Here is a 13,936-nt window from a genome sequence, read left to right on the forward strand (position 1 = left end):
TGATCAAGAATACATACTTTGTATTGTTTTAAAATTAAATTATATAAAGTATTGTCAATAGAAATCTGAAATGCATTGTCATTAAATTCAGAATTCATATGATGATTTTCTTCATATTTACAATTAGATTTGGCTGAGTTTTAAGAAGTAATTTATATTTTCATTCTGTTAGTTTTACATGAAGGCTGTTGGATGTTTAATCAAAACAAAATTTAAAAAATTATGAGACAGGTGAAGCAGGACCATATATTTGATGTCAAAAGTATGTTACCTTTATGAACCTAAAACATTTATGACATTTCCATTAAGAAACTACCCTGACGAATCATTAGAGGGGTACAATGCGGGCAGAGCAGTGACACATTGCTCCTAGTCATGCTGTTTCTCTTGGTAATGGCAAGTAGCATAACTTAGCCCATCTAAATACCAATTCCTCTGGCCTGAGAGTTACTGAAGTTCCTTGATGATAAGAATAGTAATCCTAGTATGAAGTGTGGGGTAGGTGTGTGGGGGGCAGGGAGGCAGTGAGCTCCTGGAGCAATCTTAGAGTTTTAGTGTGCTTCTCCACAAAATGACCAGAGTTTCAAAGAAAAGGAAGGGAAAAGATGGGCACAGAGGCCACACTGGGCAGAGGACTGGTTTATTTTCCTGAAAATTGAAAGGTAAAATACTTCCATGGAAACAGTTATCTGGGCATTACAATGATCTCTCTGTATGACCTGTACGTGCCTATAGTATACACCACAAAAAGTAAGAATGATTGAGTTATGCATTAGCTATTAAGGAAGATGGGTCATTAAAAATAAAGAAACTTTAACTTTTGGGAGAAAGATACAGCATTAATGCATGCCTCTTAGCATTGCTTCCAAATCTCACCAACATCGTTGACACAACATTGCCGGCTTTCTGGGCTGAAATTCTCTCTAGTGTTGGATGGAAATCCTACCAATCAATGTTTGAACCACATGAATCAAATGTTCCATGGCAGAAGGTAGCACTCTGGAGAAAACCAATGTAACAGTACAAAATTCCTTTGAGTAACTGTTGTTCTGCTGTAATAGGTAGAATTTAAATCTGCCTGTTTATTACAGGTACTTGGGAGTGGGGAGGAAGAAAGTGGAAAGGAGGGACTAGAAAGGAATTTTCCATTAATGAGAAAAAATAATCATGAGAATAAATCATTCTAAAAGTATTAAATAATATAAGAGTAAGAAGTGAAATGTGTTGTGTGAGAAGTGAGACTGGAGAATAGCTAAGGTTCTCTTGAAAATAGATGAAATACATCAGTGAACTGAGTATGCTCATTTTCACTTGAGTTGCCTCCATGCATAGACCTTGTTCTCTCTGAAGCCCATGCTATGCCCACCACCCCCTTTCCCCAGCGCCTAGCATGTTGTGGGCGCTCAATAAATATTAAATAACCAAAACACAAACTATTGTCAGAAAGTTTGGAATTCACAAGAATCAATAATATTTTTATCATTTAACATTTATTGAGGGTCAACAGCATGACTTAATCAACATGTGCAAATAGGTTATTTTATAATCACATATTAAGCAAATAATCAAATACAATTTGTGTTAACTAAACCTTCAGTTTTACTCCATTGATTTTAAATGTAAAATTGTTTTTTAATAACTTTGATACACCAACAAATATAAACATTCAGTATTCAAATAAATAGGCTTCTCTCAGAAAAAAACTGTTACTCTTAGATATTATTAACATTCACTTGAAAATATGGGATAAATCTACAATAATTACACATCACAGATTCCAGAAGCACCTGTGCATGCACAAAATATAGAAGAATCTGATAAGGTGGATAAAGACAACGAAATACATACAAAGCATGTAATAGCATTTGGGTTCCACCTACTGCTGTAACAATTTAAAACACTATTACAAGTATGTAGAATGCCACTGTTGATAGTATAGCATCAAAGGCAAAGAAAGACAGAAACTCTTTGGGTGGACACAAATTAGCCTGTTTATAAATTTTGAAACATTTTTTAATTCAGACAAAATTACATCTTTTATTACTGGACATGAACTCTGATGCATTTATAATCCACACGCTCCGATTTTACCCTTAATAAAATGATTATTAATTGGGTTCAAATTTATTCTTGGTGATGAATAGGCAATCAAATTCTATCTAATTTTTAAAAATATTTTTGTCATGTTTCTACTTAAACAGATTTTGAAGTGATTTTTAATTGTTAAGAGGATGGAAAACTATACTTGATATTTCTGTAATGAAACTTTCAACTTAATTTCGAAGTATCCATTAGTGTTTAAGTTTGTAAGATGTGATCTTTTTTAACATTTGGGTCAGAATCTTAAAAATGAAAGTCTTTCTACCCAGACTTACCCTAAAAATGAAGTAGCTTCTATATTCTAATATATTCTATAGTCCATTTTTTAAATAGTAAGCATACTATTTAAAAACTTTGCTGAATAAAACAATTTTACATTTTGAAGGAGTATTAGAGATCATCTAATTTGCTTCCGAATTATAAAAATAAGAAAACCTAGGACAAGGCCCAACGTTTCTAAATTGAGATACGTACATTGGCCTAATTAGGAGATTACTTAACTTTCATTCTCACTTTAATATTTTCATATAAATTGACAATATAACAGTTGCAATTGCTAAAATTTAAATCTTCCAGTGTCTTTGCTTATGTGATGACTGGTTCATCACACACAGTTTTAAGGAAGAGTACCATATACAAATGTTGTAACAGGTAATGAATAATGCATATTTAATTATTAATTTTCTTCCACTATTCCCAGTTTAAAATGAGGATACACAAGGATTTAATCATTTATATTCTGATTTCTAAAATATTTGGCAATCCTCACTATTGGAAGTCTCATTTCAACTTACCAAAATATTCTCTCAGTTAAGTAGTATTTAGGGGCACAATTTCACTTCTTGAAATCTGGATCACCTAACATTCCTTTCTTTTTTTTCTTTTTTTTTTTTTTTTTGTCGTTTTTTCGTGACCGGCACTCAGCCAGTGAGTGCACCGGTCAGTCCTATATAGGATCCGAACCCGCGGCGGGAGGGTCGCCGCGCTCCCAGCGCAGCACTCTACCAGGTGCGCCACGGGCTCGGCCCTAACATTCCTTTCTTTAACAATTTATCTGTTTGCACTCACCCCACAAATATTAATGGAACACTACTGTATGCCAGCACTGTTACAGGCTGTCAGAACAGGCTCTAAAGGAAGCCTCAAGAGATGCCATGCACAGGTGTGAATGAGAGAAAGAAAAAGAAAGATGATTTGCAAGTGACTTAATGTATAACTATTTTCTTCAAGTTTTCACTGTTGGACTTAAGTCACTTTGAAAGAAGGAAATTAAAAACAGGAAAATGCTGTCACTCCAACCTACAACTCGGATCTTTAAAGTGGAATAATTTATGAATTGTTTCTTACTACTCAAAAATGTAGTCCAGCCAATTTAAGATTTTCATGAGAATAATTAAAAATCACATGATGTATGATACAGATAAAATAGAGCGATTTCTTGGAATTTTGCAGAAGTTAAATTAAATTTCTACTTACATGTTATGAGGTCTAGTTTGCTGAGTTAAATTAACATAGAATTTATTCCACCTTTCACAATATGATTTTCCTATAATGTAAAGTTCAACTTAGTCAATGTTTCCCAAGTATAATAGTAATGCAGACTAAATTTGGAGATTCAATATACACAAATATACTTATATTACAAAGCGCATTTGAAATCTATTAAGAATTATAAAAATCATAGTTTTTTCCTAATAAAGTCCACAAGTTTAAACTTAAATAAATGAAAACAAACCTTTAAAGACTATTTAATTGTATTTCAATGCATTATAAACTTGCTTCAGATTATTTATAATTCCGAAGCTAACTAAAAAATTCATAAGGAAGAAAAGTATGTAATAGTCTTAAAGCATTGTTATGACTAAATATTAGATTTCTATGATGAAATCTTTAGAATATCATTATTTATGATTTATTCTCACAATAAACTTCCTGCTTTATTGTCACAAAATATTTATTTTTCATATCAATTATTAGTCATAGTATACTATCAAAAATATGCAAGATATTCAAATACACTTTTTCCTATGATTTTTATAATTGAAAAATATGAGGCCATGGCTGTACAACATTTAAAACTAAAACAATTTATTAAGTCAGTACAAAAAGAGCCACTGAATGAACCTCTTTGTTTTTTCATATAAGCCAAGAGTCTAAGCTTTCATAAGATAAAAGATAATTTTAATTAAAAAATTAAGTATAAAATCATCTAAAGGAGTAAGTTCACATCTCTAAGAACCATTTCCAGTCTCTTGCCCACTTGAGGAAACATTATAGAATTAATGAAACTAGCACAAACATGCAGGTAAGAAGAAATAAACAATCTGTGTTAAAATCAGTTATCGGTTAGGTACTATCACTAGTATGGAAGTTTTAAATTCCAATCAATCTTTTCTTAGTATGCTGTGGCTAAAAAACAATCTATGAATGCCACAAGTAATCAACACCTTTAAACAAGAAGTGGAAAAAAGAAAACATATGAAGCTCAATGAAATCAAAGTGGTTTGATAACATCTCACCAGCATTAAAACTGATTTTATAAGAAAAAGTGTCTAAGTAAATATTATATGCTTACCTAAGAATCTATAATTTTTCATATACCTCTACCTATTTTTTCTTGTTTAAGAAGCTTGTATAAGAGTTAATGGTAAAATTGTGATTTTATGTTCCTATTTTATATGTCAGAGTTTGAAATAGCCACCTTTCTTCAAAAAGAAGTTGACAGAAACATTCTATTGAATTCTTAAATTTCAGGTTGTCCCCAGAAGCTGAAATAAATTGGAAAACTTTTGAAATGTAATTATGTGATTTTTATTTTGAAAAGCCCAAGGAAATATTTAATCTTTCCACTTAACTGAATACTTAACCTTAGTTTGTTTATCTGACATGTGAGGAACTGAAGGATTTTTCCTGATATATTTATATCAAAAATTCTAAATTTCTGATATTAGAATTTCATAAATTTAATTGCACTCACATCTGGATAAGAAATTATATTGACATTGTTCTTGACAAAAATCATGGCTAATTCTAATTTTTTTATTATAATAAATGTAATAATATTATATAAAAAGCAAAGGGAGAGGAGGAATAAGAATTAAAATTCCCCTATTTCTTTGCTTTTTGTATAATCATTTAAATTTCAGCTCTAAGGGAAGACACATTACTTTAAATGTTTTAAATCTAGTGTACTATAGCATTTTTCTCAAACATATTCTGGAGTGATCTATTTATGATACAGCTACATAAATAACATATAATGCATAACTATTTTATAGCATTGTGATTTATAACATTGAAATTTCAGGCCTCTTAGGAGAGTAAATAGCTGAAGTCATATAAACTCAAATAACGTACTTTTGCTCTTGTTTTTCGCCTTTGTTTTAACTTTTACATATTACTTTTGAAGCAATGTAAATTGTTTTGCATAAATAGAATTGGGTCATCTTTATTCTTCAAACTCTGGTCAATGAGGTGGTGTTGAAACCACAAATCAAACAGAAATATGTCTACTAGTTGCCCAAGATCATTTCCTTATTCTCAACAATCTTCAGCATTTCTCCTAATGTAATTAAGCAGTCTGTGGAGATTTCTGTTCAGAACTTATACTCAAAGTTGAGTTACACAGAAGACAAGCAAACACAGATTGCCACCTCACATTTTCCCCGGCAGAGAAAAGCATGCAAGGACAGTGATAGAGAGCAATAGATAAAAGGTTATTGTCTTCCGCCTGTCTGAATCCAGTGCTTTCCTCCGCATGTTGTTGTCTTTCTAAAGAAGATAATGTCAACCTCCTTCATTATTTTTTACCTTGCTCCACTGTCTTGGTTGTTTTCTCTTCTTTCTTTCCAGGTACAGCTGCAAAACAAAGATAAGGTTTAAGTAAGAGTTCCAGATAGAAATACTGCTTCTGCTCTAAAAAGCATTTGAAACTTATTCAATGCCAAATATTTCTTCTAAACAAGATATTTCAAAGCTTTTAAAAAATTTCTCCTCTCTCTACAATGCAATTGAAACCTATTTCAAGAATTCATAATAATAATAATAATAATAATAATAATAATAATAATAATAATAATACTCTGTCTTGGTTTGACTACTTTTTCTATACTCTTTTTTACTTTATACTCTTTATTTATATTTATTCCTATATACTGTGTTTTGATGAATAAACTCTATAAAGAATTCCACTTGACAGGACTGTGATTAATCTACTTACATTCCAGGTTATTGCTGGAGTCACTTAGTGTCTTGAAAATGTCAGTTAGATGCTCCTTTAAATTTAAGCTTAAGATGGCTTAGTCAACTGAAAGGAGAATGTAGTCATGTCCGAGATATATTTAAATATTAAATGAAGCCATCCCAAATCACAAGTAAACGAAAAAGAATTACTTAGGTGCTGTATCCCTTGAACTATTTTTTCTCTAAGATTTATTGCTCTCAGTGGAATATTCACTGTTTACCTATTTAGACATCAAAACAGTAGAAATTATTCACACAAAATCAGTGCACCTCACTAAAACTGATTCAAGTAAGAATCTTCAGAGGACACAACAACCGTTAGATGAAGGATTGCCAGGGAACTGAATATTTCCACTGCACCCAAATATTTCCCCACAGAGAGTTGCAAGGGGAAAAATGCAAGTTTAAGATGAAGAAATGTGGCTGTTGCCAACTTAACCCACTGATGGAACTTAAAATCATTTATTCATAGTGGGACATCCAGACATCCTGTGCTTCCTGATGGAATACAATATGGTGTATACAGTATCACCTCTGCAGTGATCTTGCCAAAGTACCCAATTGGAATCCAGTTAAGGCCAAAATTTAGCTTTCACTTTAATCAAATACAGGATTTAGAGAACCTATTAAAGAATATCATGAAGAAACAATCAGACCAGTCAAAAATGCATACAAGATAACAGGCCATGATCCTTTAAAAAAGTCAGTGTAATGAATGAGAGAGAGAAGAGGAGGAGGAGGAGGAGGAGGAAGAGGAAGAGGAAGAAGAAGAAGGAAGGAAGAAAAAAAGGAAGAGACAAAGGGGGGAGAGAATAAAAAAAGGAGACAGAGGGAAAGGGAAAGAAAGAAAAGATAAAGGAAGAAAAATGAGATGAATTTCATCTTTGATTATATCTGGAAACAAACAAACAACAAAAAACCCAAAAACTTGAATATACTCTGGCTAGGAAAAAAGCCTATGTTCCTAAAGAAAGTAACCTAAAATGTTACTCAAGTCATGAACCTGAAGTAGAGTAAAACACATGACACTGAAATATGAAAAGTGTTAAATTAGAAAGCAAATGTGTTTCTGAGCCTCAAAAATTCCACCTGTAGGGAAATCTTATATAAAGGAAGATATTACAGGGCAAAGGTCAATGAGTGCTGTAATCCTTATTTTGCTGTTTTTGATAAATCATAGTCAGCATTAGGTTTAGGGCTGTGGGAAGGGGAAGGTACTTGGCTATCAATATTGAAATACTGGTAGGAGCCCTAAAATACTCCTGGGATGAAGAATTCCAGGACTGAGTTCCAACCAGAAAAGAACTTTGTGGTTTAGCTTTGAGTTGCCAAATTTCCTTAAAGAGCAACCACAATTCTGATTATTCTAGGGAATTATGTGTCCTAAAAGAAGGAGCAAATGTTTTAGAGTGTACTTCCAGTTTTGCCACTGATTGCTGCATAAATGAGTGCACATTATTTAACCTTGAGCTTTACTCTTTAAGTGATAAATACGGATAATGCTGCTAGTGTTGTTCTGAGATCTAAGTGAAAACGATTTAAGGAAATCAGTCTAGTGGCAGGCACATAAGTCAGTACACAGTAGCTGTGATTTTTTTTTTTTACCTCTGCTTAAAACACTATCATCCCACTTTTACAGACTAACTCCTACTTATTCTTCCAACCTTATTTTAGGGATGTGATACATTAAAATCAAAAGGGATGTAATTAAATTTGAAAAATAAACAAATAAATACTCTATAAAGTTAGAAGTAAATAAATTCAATATAAGTGAAAAGTAAGTAGAAAATTAGTACACGTGTATTTAAAGAAATAGCCTGGAAGTCAGCTCAGAGAGAGAAAAAGATGGAAAGTAGGCAAGAGATTAACAGACACAGAAGATAGAATTAGTTTTAATTAAAACCTAATTGGACTTCTAACATAAAAGACTAGTGGGAGTGGGGAAGAAGCAATATTTGAAGGGAAATGGCTAAGACTTATCCAGAAATGCAGGCACTAATAATCAGATTACACAAGCACAAAAAATCACAAGTAAGAAAAGGACAGTTTAATTAAATTCAGATCTTTCCCTCACACTGTAAACAAAAAAATAAATCAATAAACTTTTTCTTTTAAATTGCCCAAACCCTAATACTGTCCCTTTGAAAAATTTTAGTCCTTTTAGTAAGCGTGTAGTAGTATCACATCATAGATTTAATTTGAATTTTCCTGGTATCAAATGATGGCATGTGCTTTTCATATGGTTACTGGCATTTGAATAACCTCCTCTGTAGAGAGCCTCTTCAAGGTTTTTGCCTATTTTCTTTACATTTTTATTAATTTCTATGCATTTGCAATATATTCTAAATGAGGTTATTTTTTTCAGATATATTTATTGCAAATATCTTCTTTCATTTACATTTTTACTCTCTGGTTTAAATCAGCACAAGTTTTAATGTTAGTGAAATGCAATTTATCAATCTTTCCATTGTAGTTAATGTTTTTTGGGTTCTGTTTTAAAAAAAAAAAGTTGCTTACACCAAGATTCCAAAGATATTCTTCTACATTTTCCACATTTTTTCTAGTAAGCATTATAAGTTTTAGCCCTTTAAATTTAGGTATACAATCCAACTCGAATCATTATTTATGTATGGTGTGAGAGAGGAATAAGTTTATTTTTTTGCCTTGTAGATACCACTCAATCTTAATTACCGAAGGTTTAGGATAATTTTTTATATCTGGTAGTGTAAACCTTTCAGTTTGATACTATTCAGTATTGTCTTGGCAATTCTTGTATCTTTGCTTTTACATACAAAAATTTAGAGTCAACTAATAAATTCAAATAAAACAATAGCAACAACAAACAGCCTTTTAGGATTTTGACTGGGATTACAATGAATGTACAGATCAATATGAGGAGAATTGATATCCTCATAAATTGAGTTTCTGATTGAGAAAATTACAATATCCCTCCATTTATTTATGTACAAGTATTTTTTTAATTTCTCTCACTAATAGGTTAGAATGTAAGAGATGTTGTAGAATGTGGTACAACATCTGTTAGATTTATTTCTAGGCATTTTATGGATTTTGATGTTATTGTAATTAGAGCATCATTGTATTCATCTTTCACTTTATTTTCTAAAGTTTCGCTCTTAATTTCTAAAATACAATTCCTTTTTATTTGAATTTTTTATACAGAAAACTTGATAAATCACTCATTAGTTGTAGCAGTTCAGCTGCAGATTCTTTCAAATTTTTCAAGTAGATAGTCATGTCATTTGTGAATAATGAGTTTTATTTCTTACTTTTCTATTCTTGTATTTATTATTTCTTCTCACATTATAGCACTGGATAGGATATCCAGTACAAGTGATGAGAGCAGATATCCTTATTTTGCTCCAGTTCTCTGAAAGAAAGCTTTCAATTTTTCTTTATTAAGTATGATGTTTGCTTATGTTTTTTGTAGCTGTCTTATCAGATGAAGGAAATTTCTTTCAATTCTGGTAATGAATTAAATCAAATGCATCTATTATGGTGAATATATTTTCCTTTTGTTATTTTTATTTGGTTAATTACACTGATTTGCATGCATTTTAATGTTTTTGAACTTGCATCCCTGACATAAAACCAACCTGGTTGCATTTGAACTTTCACATAAATTATCAGACTTGATCTGCTAATATTTTGTTTAGATGTGTTTCTCTATGTTCACAAGAGAAGTAAGCTTGTATCTTTTCTTTCTTTCTTAGTTTTGTTAGGTTTTGGTATTAAGGTAATTCTGGCCTTCTATATATAATTAGTATCTTCTTTTTTCTGTTCTCTGGAAGGTTTGATGTAAGATTCATGTTAATCTTTCCATAAATGTATGAAATAATTCACCAGCAAAACCATCTGGCTAAAATTTTCTTTGGGAAGAATTATAATTATGAATTCAAAATTTCAATTTTATTAAAATTTTTTTTTTTTTTTTTTTGTCTTTTTCGTGACCGGCACTCAGCCAGTGAGTGCACCGGCCATTCCTATATAGGATCCGAACCTGCGGCGGGAGCGTCGCCGCGCTGCCAGCGCAGCACGCTACCGAGTGCGCCACGGGCTCGGCCCTCAATTTTATTAAAATTTTTAAATGAATTGTAAAATATTTTTATTTTTATTACCTATTGGATCTGTATGACACATTCTTCTGTATTTTTGATATTTGTGCCTTCTCTGTTTTTTTAAAAAAATATTTCTTGAGAATCTATCGATTTTATCTTGTTTTACAGAGAATCAAACTTCAGTTGTGTTGTTTTCCTCACTGTACTATTTAATTTCTATTTCATTAGCTTCTGCTCTTTAATTTTTTTATTTATCTTCCTTTTACTTTCTTTGGGTTTAATTTTCTATATTTAAAAAAAATTCTTAGCTTCTTAGATATTTGATTTTCAGCCTTTCTTCTTTCCTAATAAGTGTTTTTTGAAGAGTATAAATTTTATCATATGTTTGTTAATTATATTTCCAAAATTCCACTGTCATTTTTTCTTTGACCCACGGGATACTTAGAAATGTACTGCTTACATTTACCACAGCACCGACCATTGTTCCCTACATGGTAAGTGATCAATAGAGATTTGTTTGGTAATTAAATGTGTTAATTGCCAAATGAGGTATCTTGATAATAAATCTTGGGAGGAGAGAGAGAAAGAGAGAGAGAGAGAGAGAGAGAGAGAGAGAGAGAGAGAGAGAGAGAAAAGAGCTCAGTTTTGGTGTTAGTAGTTCTCCTGGAAGGAGAAAAATTTTAGGTGTAATCAATAAAAGTGAAGAAAGACAAAGGAGCAGGAAAGTCATAGATGTTCCTAGGAGAAAGTGAACAGGTGTAGCCTCAGCAGAGGGTCCCCAAAGAAAAGATGGGGCACAGTCTAAACGTAGAGGATGGAACCAACCGAAGAAAGCCTTGAAAGCCAAACTAGAGTTAGACTTTATTGTGGTACCTTGGCCTCTTCTGTGAATGTTCTTTCTCAAATCAATGTGTAAATAAAACAAAAACAATTTGTAATTATAATAGAGCCACATGGGTACATATTGTTATTCATAATTATTTTATTTGGAAGACACATTATAAATATTGTGTAGGAAATATGTATTTTTTCAGTTATTTTATTTTAATCCTCTCAGAGAACAATTAGAATGTGACTTAATGTAAAAACCAAATTTTCTTTTCAGTGATAGGTTGAAATAATTCCTGGCACTCATATTAAATAGAGGAGGCTAGTCCCCTAAAGTGCTATTTTCTGTTTCTCAGAAGAGGTCACTGAAAAGGTTGATTATCTATACAGAAAAGATGACATTTTGCATGAAATGTTGGTCCTTTCATTTCTGGTTCTAATGTAAAATTCATCAAGCTTAATTCTACGGAGAGTAAACTTTAGGAATAAACAGCCCATCTAAGTAAGTGGATATTCTGTCTGGAATCAAAAGAAGACCTTAATCAGTTTCTCTTTCTATACCACAGGGTACTTAAAACCACCTTTAAGTTAAAAATGGCTTAAAGAAATTCTCTTTGCTCTACATTTGGAGGAGCTTACTTTGGGGGAGGGGAGGTAGATTTGTATTGCAGTCCTTCAGTGATCACAACTAAGGCAAAGGAAACAAAGTAGCTGACTCTCGTAGAAGGTAATGCCTCGGATAGGACTAGTCCTGTGCTAAACTGGGAGGTGGAGAAGTTGGTTTTCTATGGCTCCAGGTGTTTGTTTCACAATTCTTCCTCTCAATTTTCCAAAGTGACCCAATTCTCTCACACAATTTGCATCTCTCCTTTCTTTCTTCTTATCACCTTTCTTGGTTCTTATGCATGCCAATCAGCTGTAGGAGCTTGCACCCGGGGAAGTGAGGCTTACCTGGAGGTGAAGTACACTAGAATCTTGGTGAAGAAGTATGTTGTGACGTTTGAAATGTCCCCGATATGACATTTATACATTACTTCTGGGATGTAGGCCTATAGCCTTAGCATGATGAACTATTATTTCCAAAGATGTAAGAATATAATACCCACCCTAGAGTTTTTCAGATTTTAAAGGTACTGCCTGGAGATGTCAATGATTGAAACAATGGAATGAATCACTAATCGAGGAAGAAAAAGACTTACATCAGTTGGGTCCTGGATATATATTATGGTGGAAAGACAAGAAAGAGAGGTTTCTTTCTCATCAAATCTCAGATGATGTTTAACTACTCAGTGGATTCACAAGGCCCTCTTCCCTGACCCTTACTTCTAGTATATTTGGAATTATGATCTTTATTATATTGATGTAGCATGCACAACAGGGCATATCTGAAAACAAAGTTGGAAAAGGATATTGGAGGACTCTATATGCCAGATCTTGGGGGACTCTATATGTCATTTTGACAAACTTGGACTTTATCTTATGGGCAACTGGGGAAAAGAGTTTTAAGTTAAGAGTGGTTTATTCAGTTTTATGCACTTTATAATTTATTATGGCTACAGGGAGCTTCTGCTAGATGAATATTGGTGGAATAAAAATGAAGGCATGAGGGCAGTAGTGAGGTCATTGCAGTGGTTCAAGTAGAAGACAATGAAGTTTTAAATTAAGATGGCAGTTTGAAGGTGTTTATTGGACAGTTGAACATACAAGCCTGAAATTCACAAAAAAATTCTGAAATGGAGACATAAAATTAGGAAACTTCAAGACAGAAGGCAGAGTTTCAATCTTGAGAATGGATATATCTCACAAGGAGAGGGTATAGAATGAGAAGCTTAGTGGATTCATACTGGAATCTGGTAAACACCAACAACTAAGGGACAACAAAGAAAAAAACACAAAGAAGTCAGAAATAAAGGTCAGAGATGGGGAGAACCAGTAGCCTACATCGCCATGGTAGCCCAACAACACAGGAATATAGAGAAGAGACAAAGGGGTAAATACAACTGAGAAATCTAGTAATACGAGGACTAGCATGGTCCTATTGGTTTAGCAGCAATAGCATCATCAGCATTAGTTAGAACATCAGAAGCATAGTAGGGACAGAAGGTGTGTCTTTGTGGGAGGTGAGAAATAGTGTTAGCACTCCAGCATTCAGAAGTCCAGCTAAAATATGGAAGAGAGAAAATGGGAGAGACATACAAAGACAGAGAGAGAGAGAGAGAGAGAGGGAGAGAGAGAGAGAGAGAGAGAGGTTAGAATCAGCAAAAAGTAATTCTGAAGCTGGAAAAAGTATTCCCAAGATAAGGAACAAAGCCAGTAATGAATGAGAAATAGGATGATGCAACAAAACAGAATGGATAAGTGATTTCAGAAGGGCCCAAATGGAGAAACTGGTCTTGAAAAGAAGGAAAAGCACATTGCCTTTGAGATAAAGGGAGATGGACATAGATTAAACAAAAATATCAGCTACTGTCTTATTTATCCTTTTATTTCCAGTCAACTTTCTTCAGCATTGTGACGTGTATCTTTCACTTCCTCTCCCCTCAATTTGTCATCCTTTAGCTTTTACATGCACCACTCCCCTGAAAGTTCTCTTTTGTAAATCATTAATAACTACATTCTTGACAAATCCAATTACTTGGTGACCGCCACCTTGTTATTGAAATAATTTGTTTTCCTGTAGTTCCTGTAGT

General features: G+C 32.8%; 1 protein-coding gene across 15 annotated transcripts in view; it reads right to left on the bottom strand.

Annotated features, from left to right (window-relative positions):
* Positions 1 to 13,936, bottom strand: part of TRDN (triadin) — a 387,419-nt gene that overhangs the window by 112,929 nt on the left and 260,554 nt on the right. For all 15 annotated transcript variants that reach the window (XM_063096118.1, XM_063096115.1, XM_063096120.1 and 12 more), the window contains one exon: positions 5,911 to 5,958. In XM_063096118.1, the coding sequence (XP_062952188.1) occupies positions 5,911 to 5,958 (48 nt within the window). The remainder of the gene's footprint in view (positions 1 to 5,910; positions 5,959 to 13,936) is intronic.

Source organism: Cynocephalus volans, chromosome 5 (assembly GCF_027409185.1).
Source record: "Cynocephalus volans isolate mCynVol1 chromosome 5, mCynVol1.pri, whole genome shotgun sequence".
Lineage (NCBI taxonomy): Eukaryota > Metazoa > Chordata > Mammalia > Dermoptera > Cynocephalidae > Cynocephalus > Cynocephalus volans.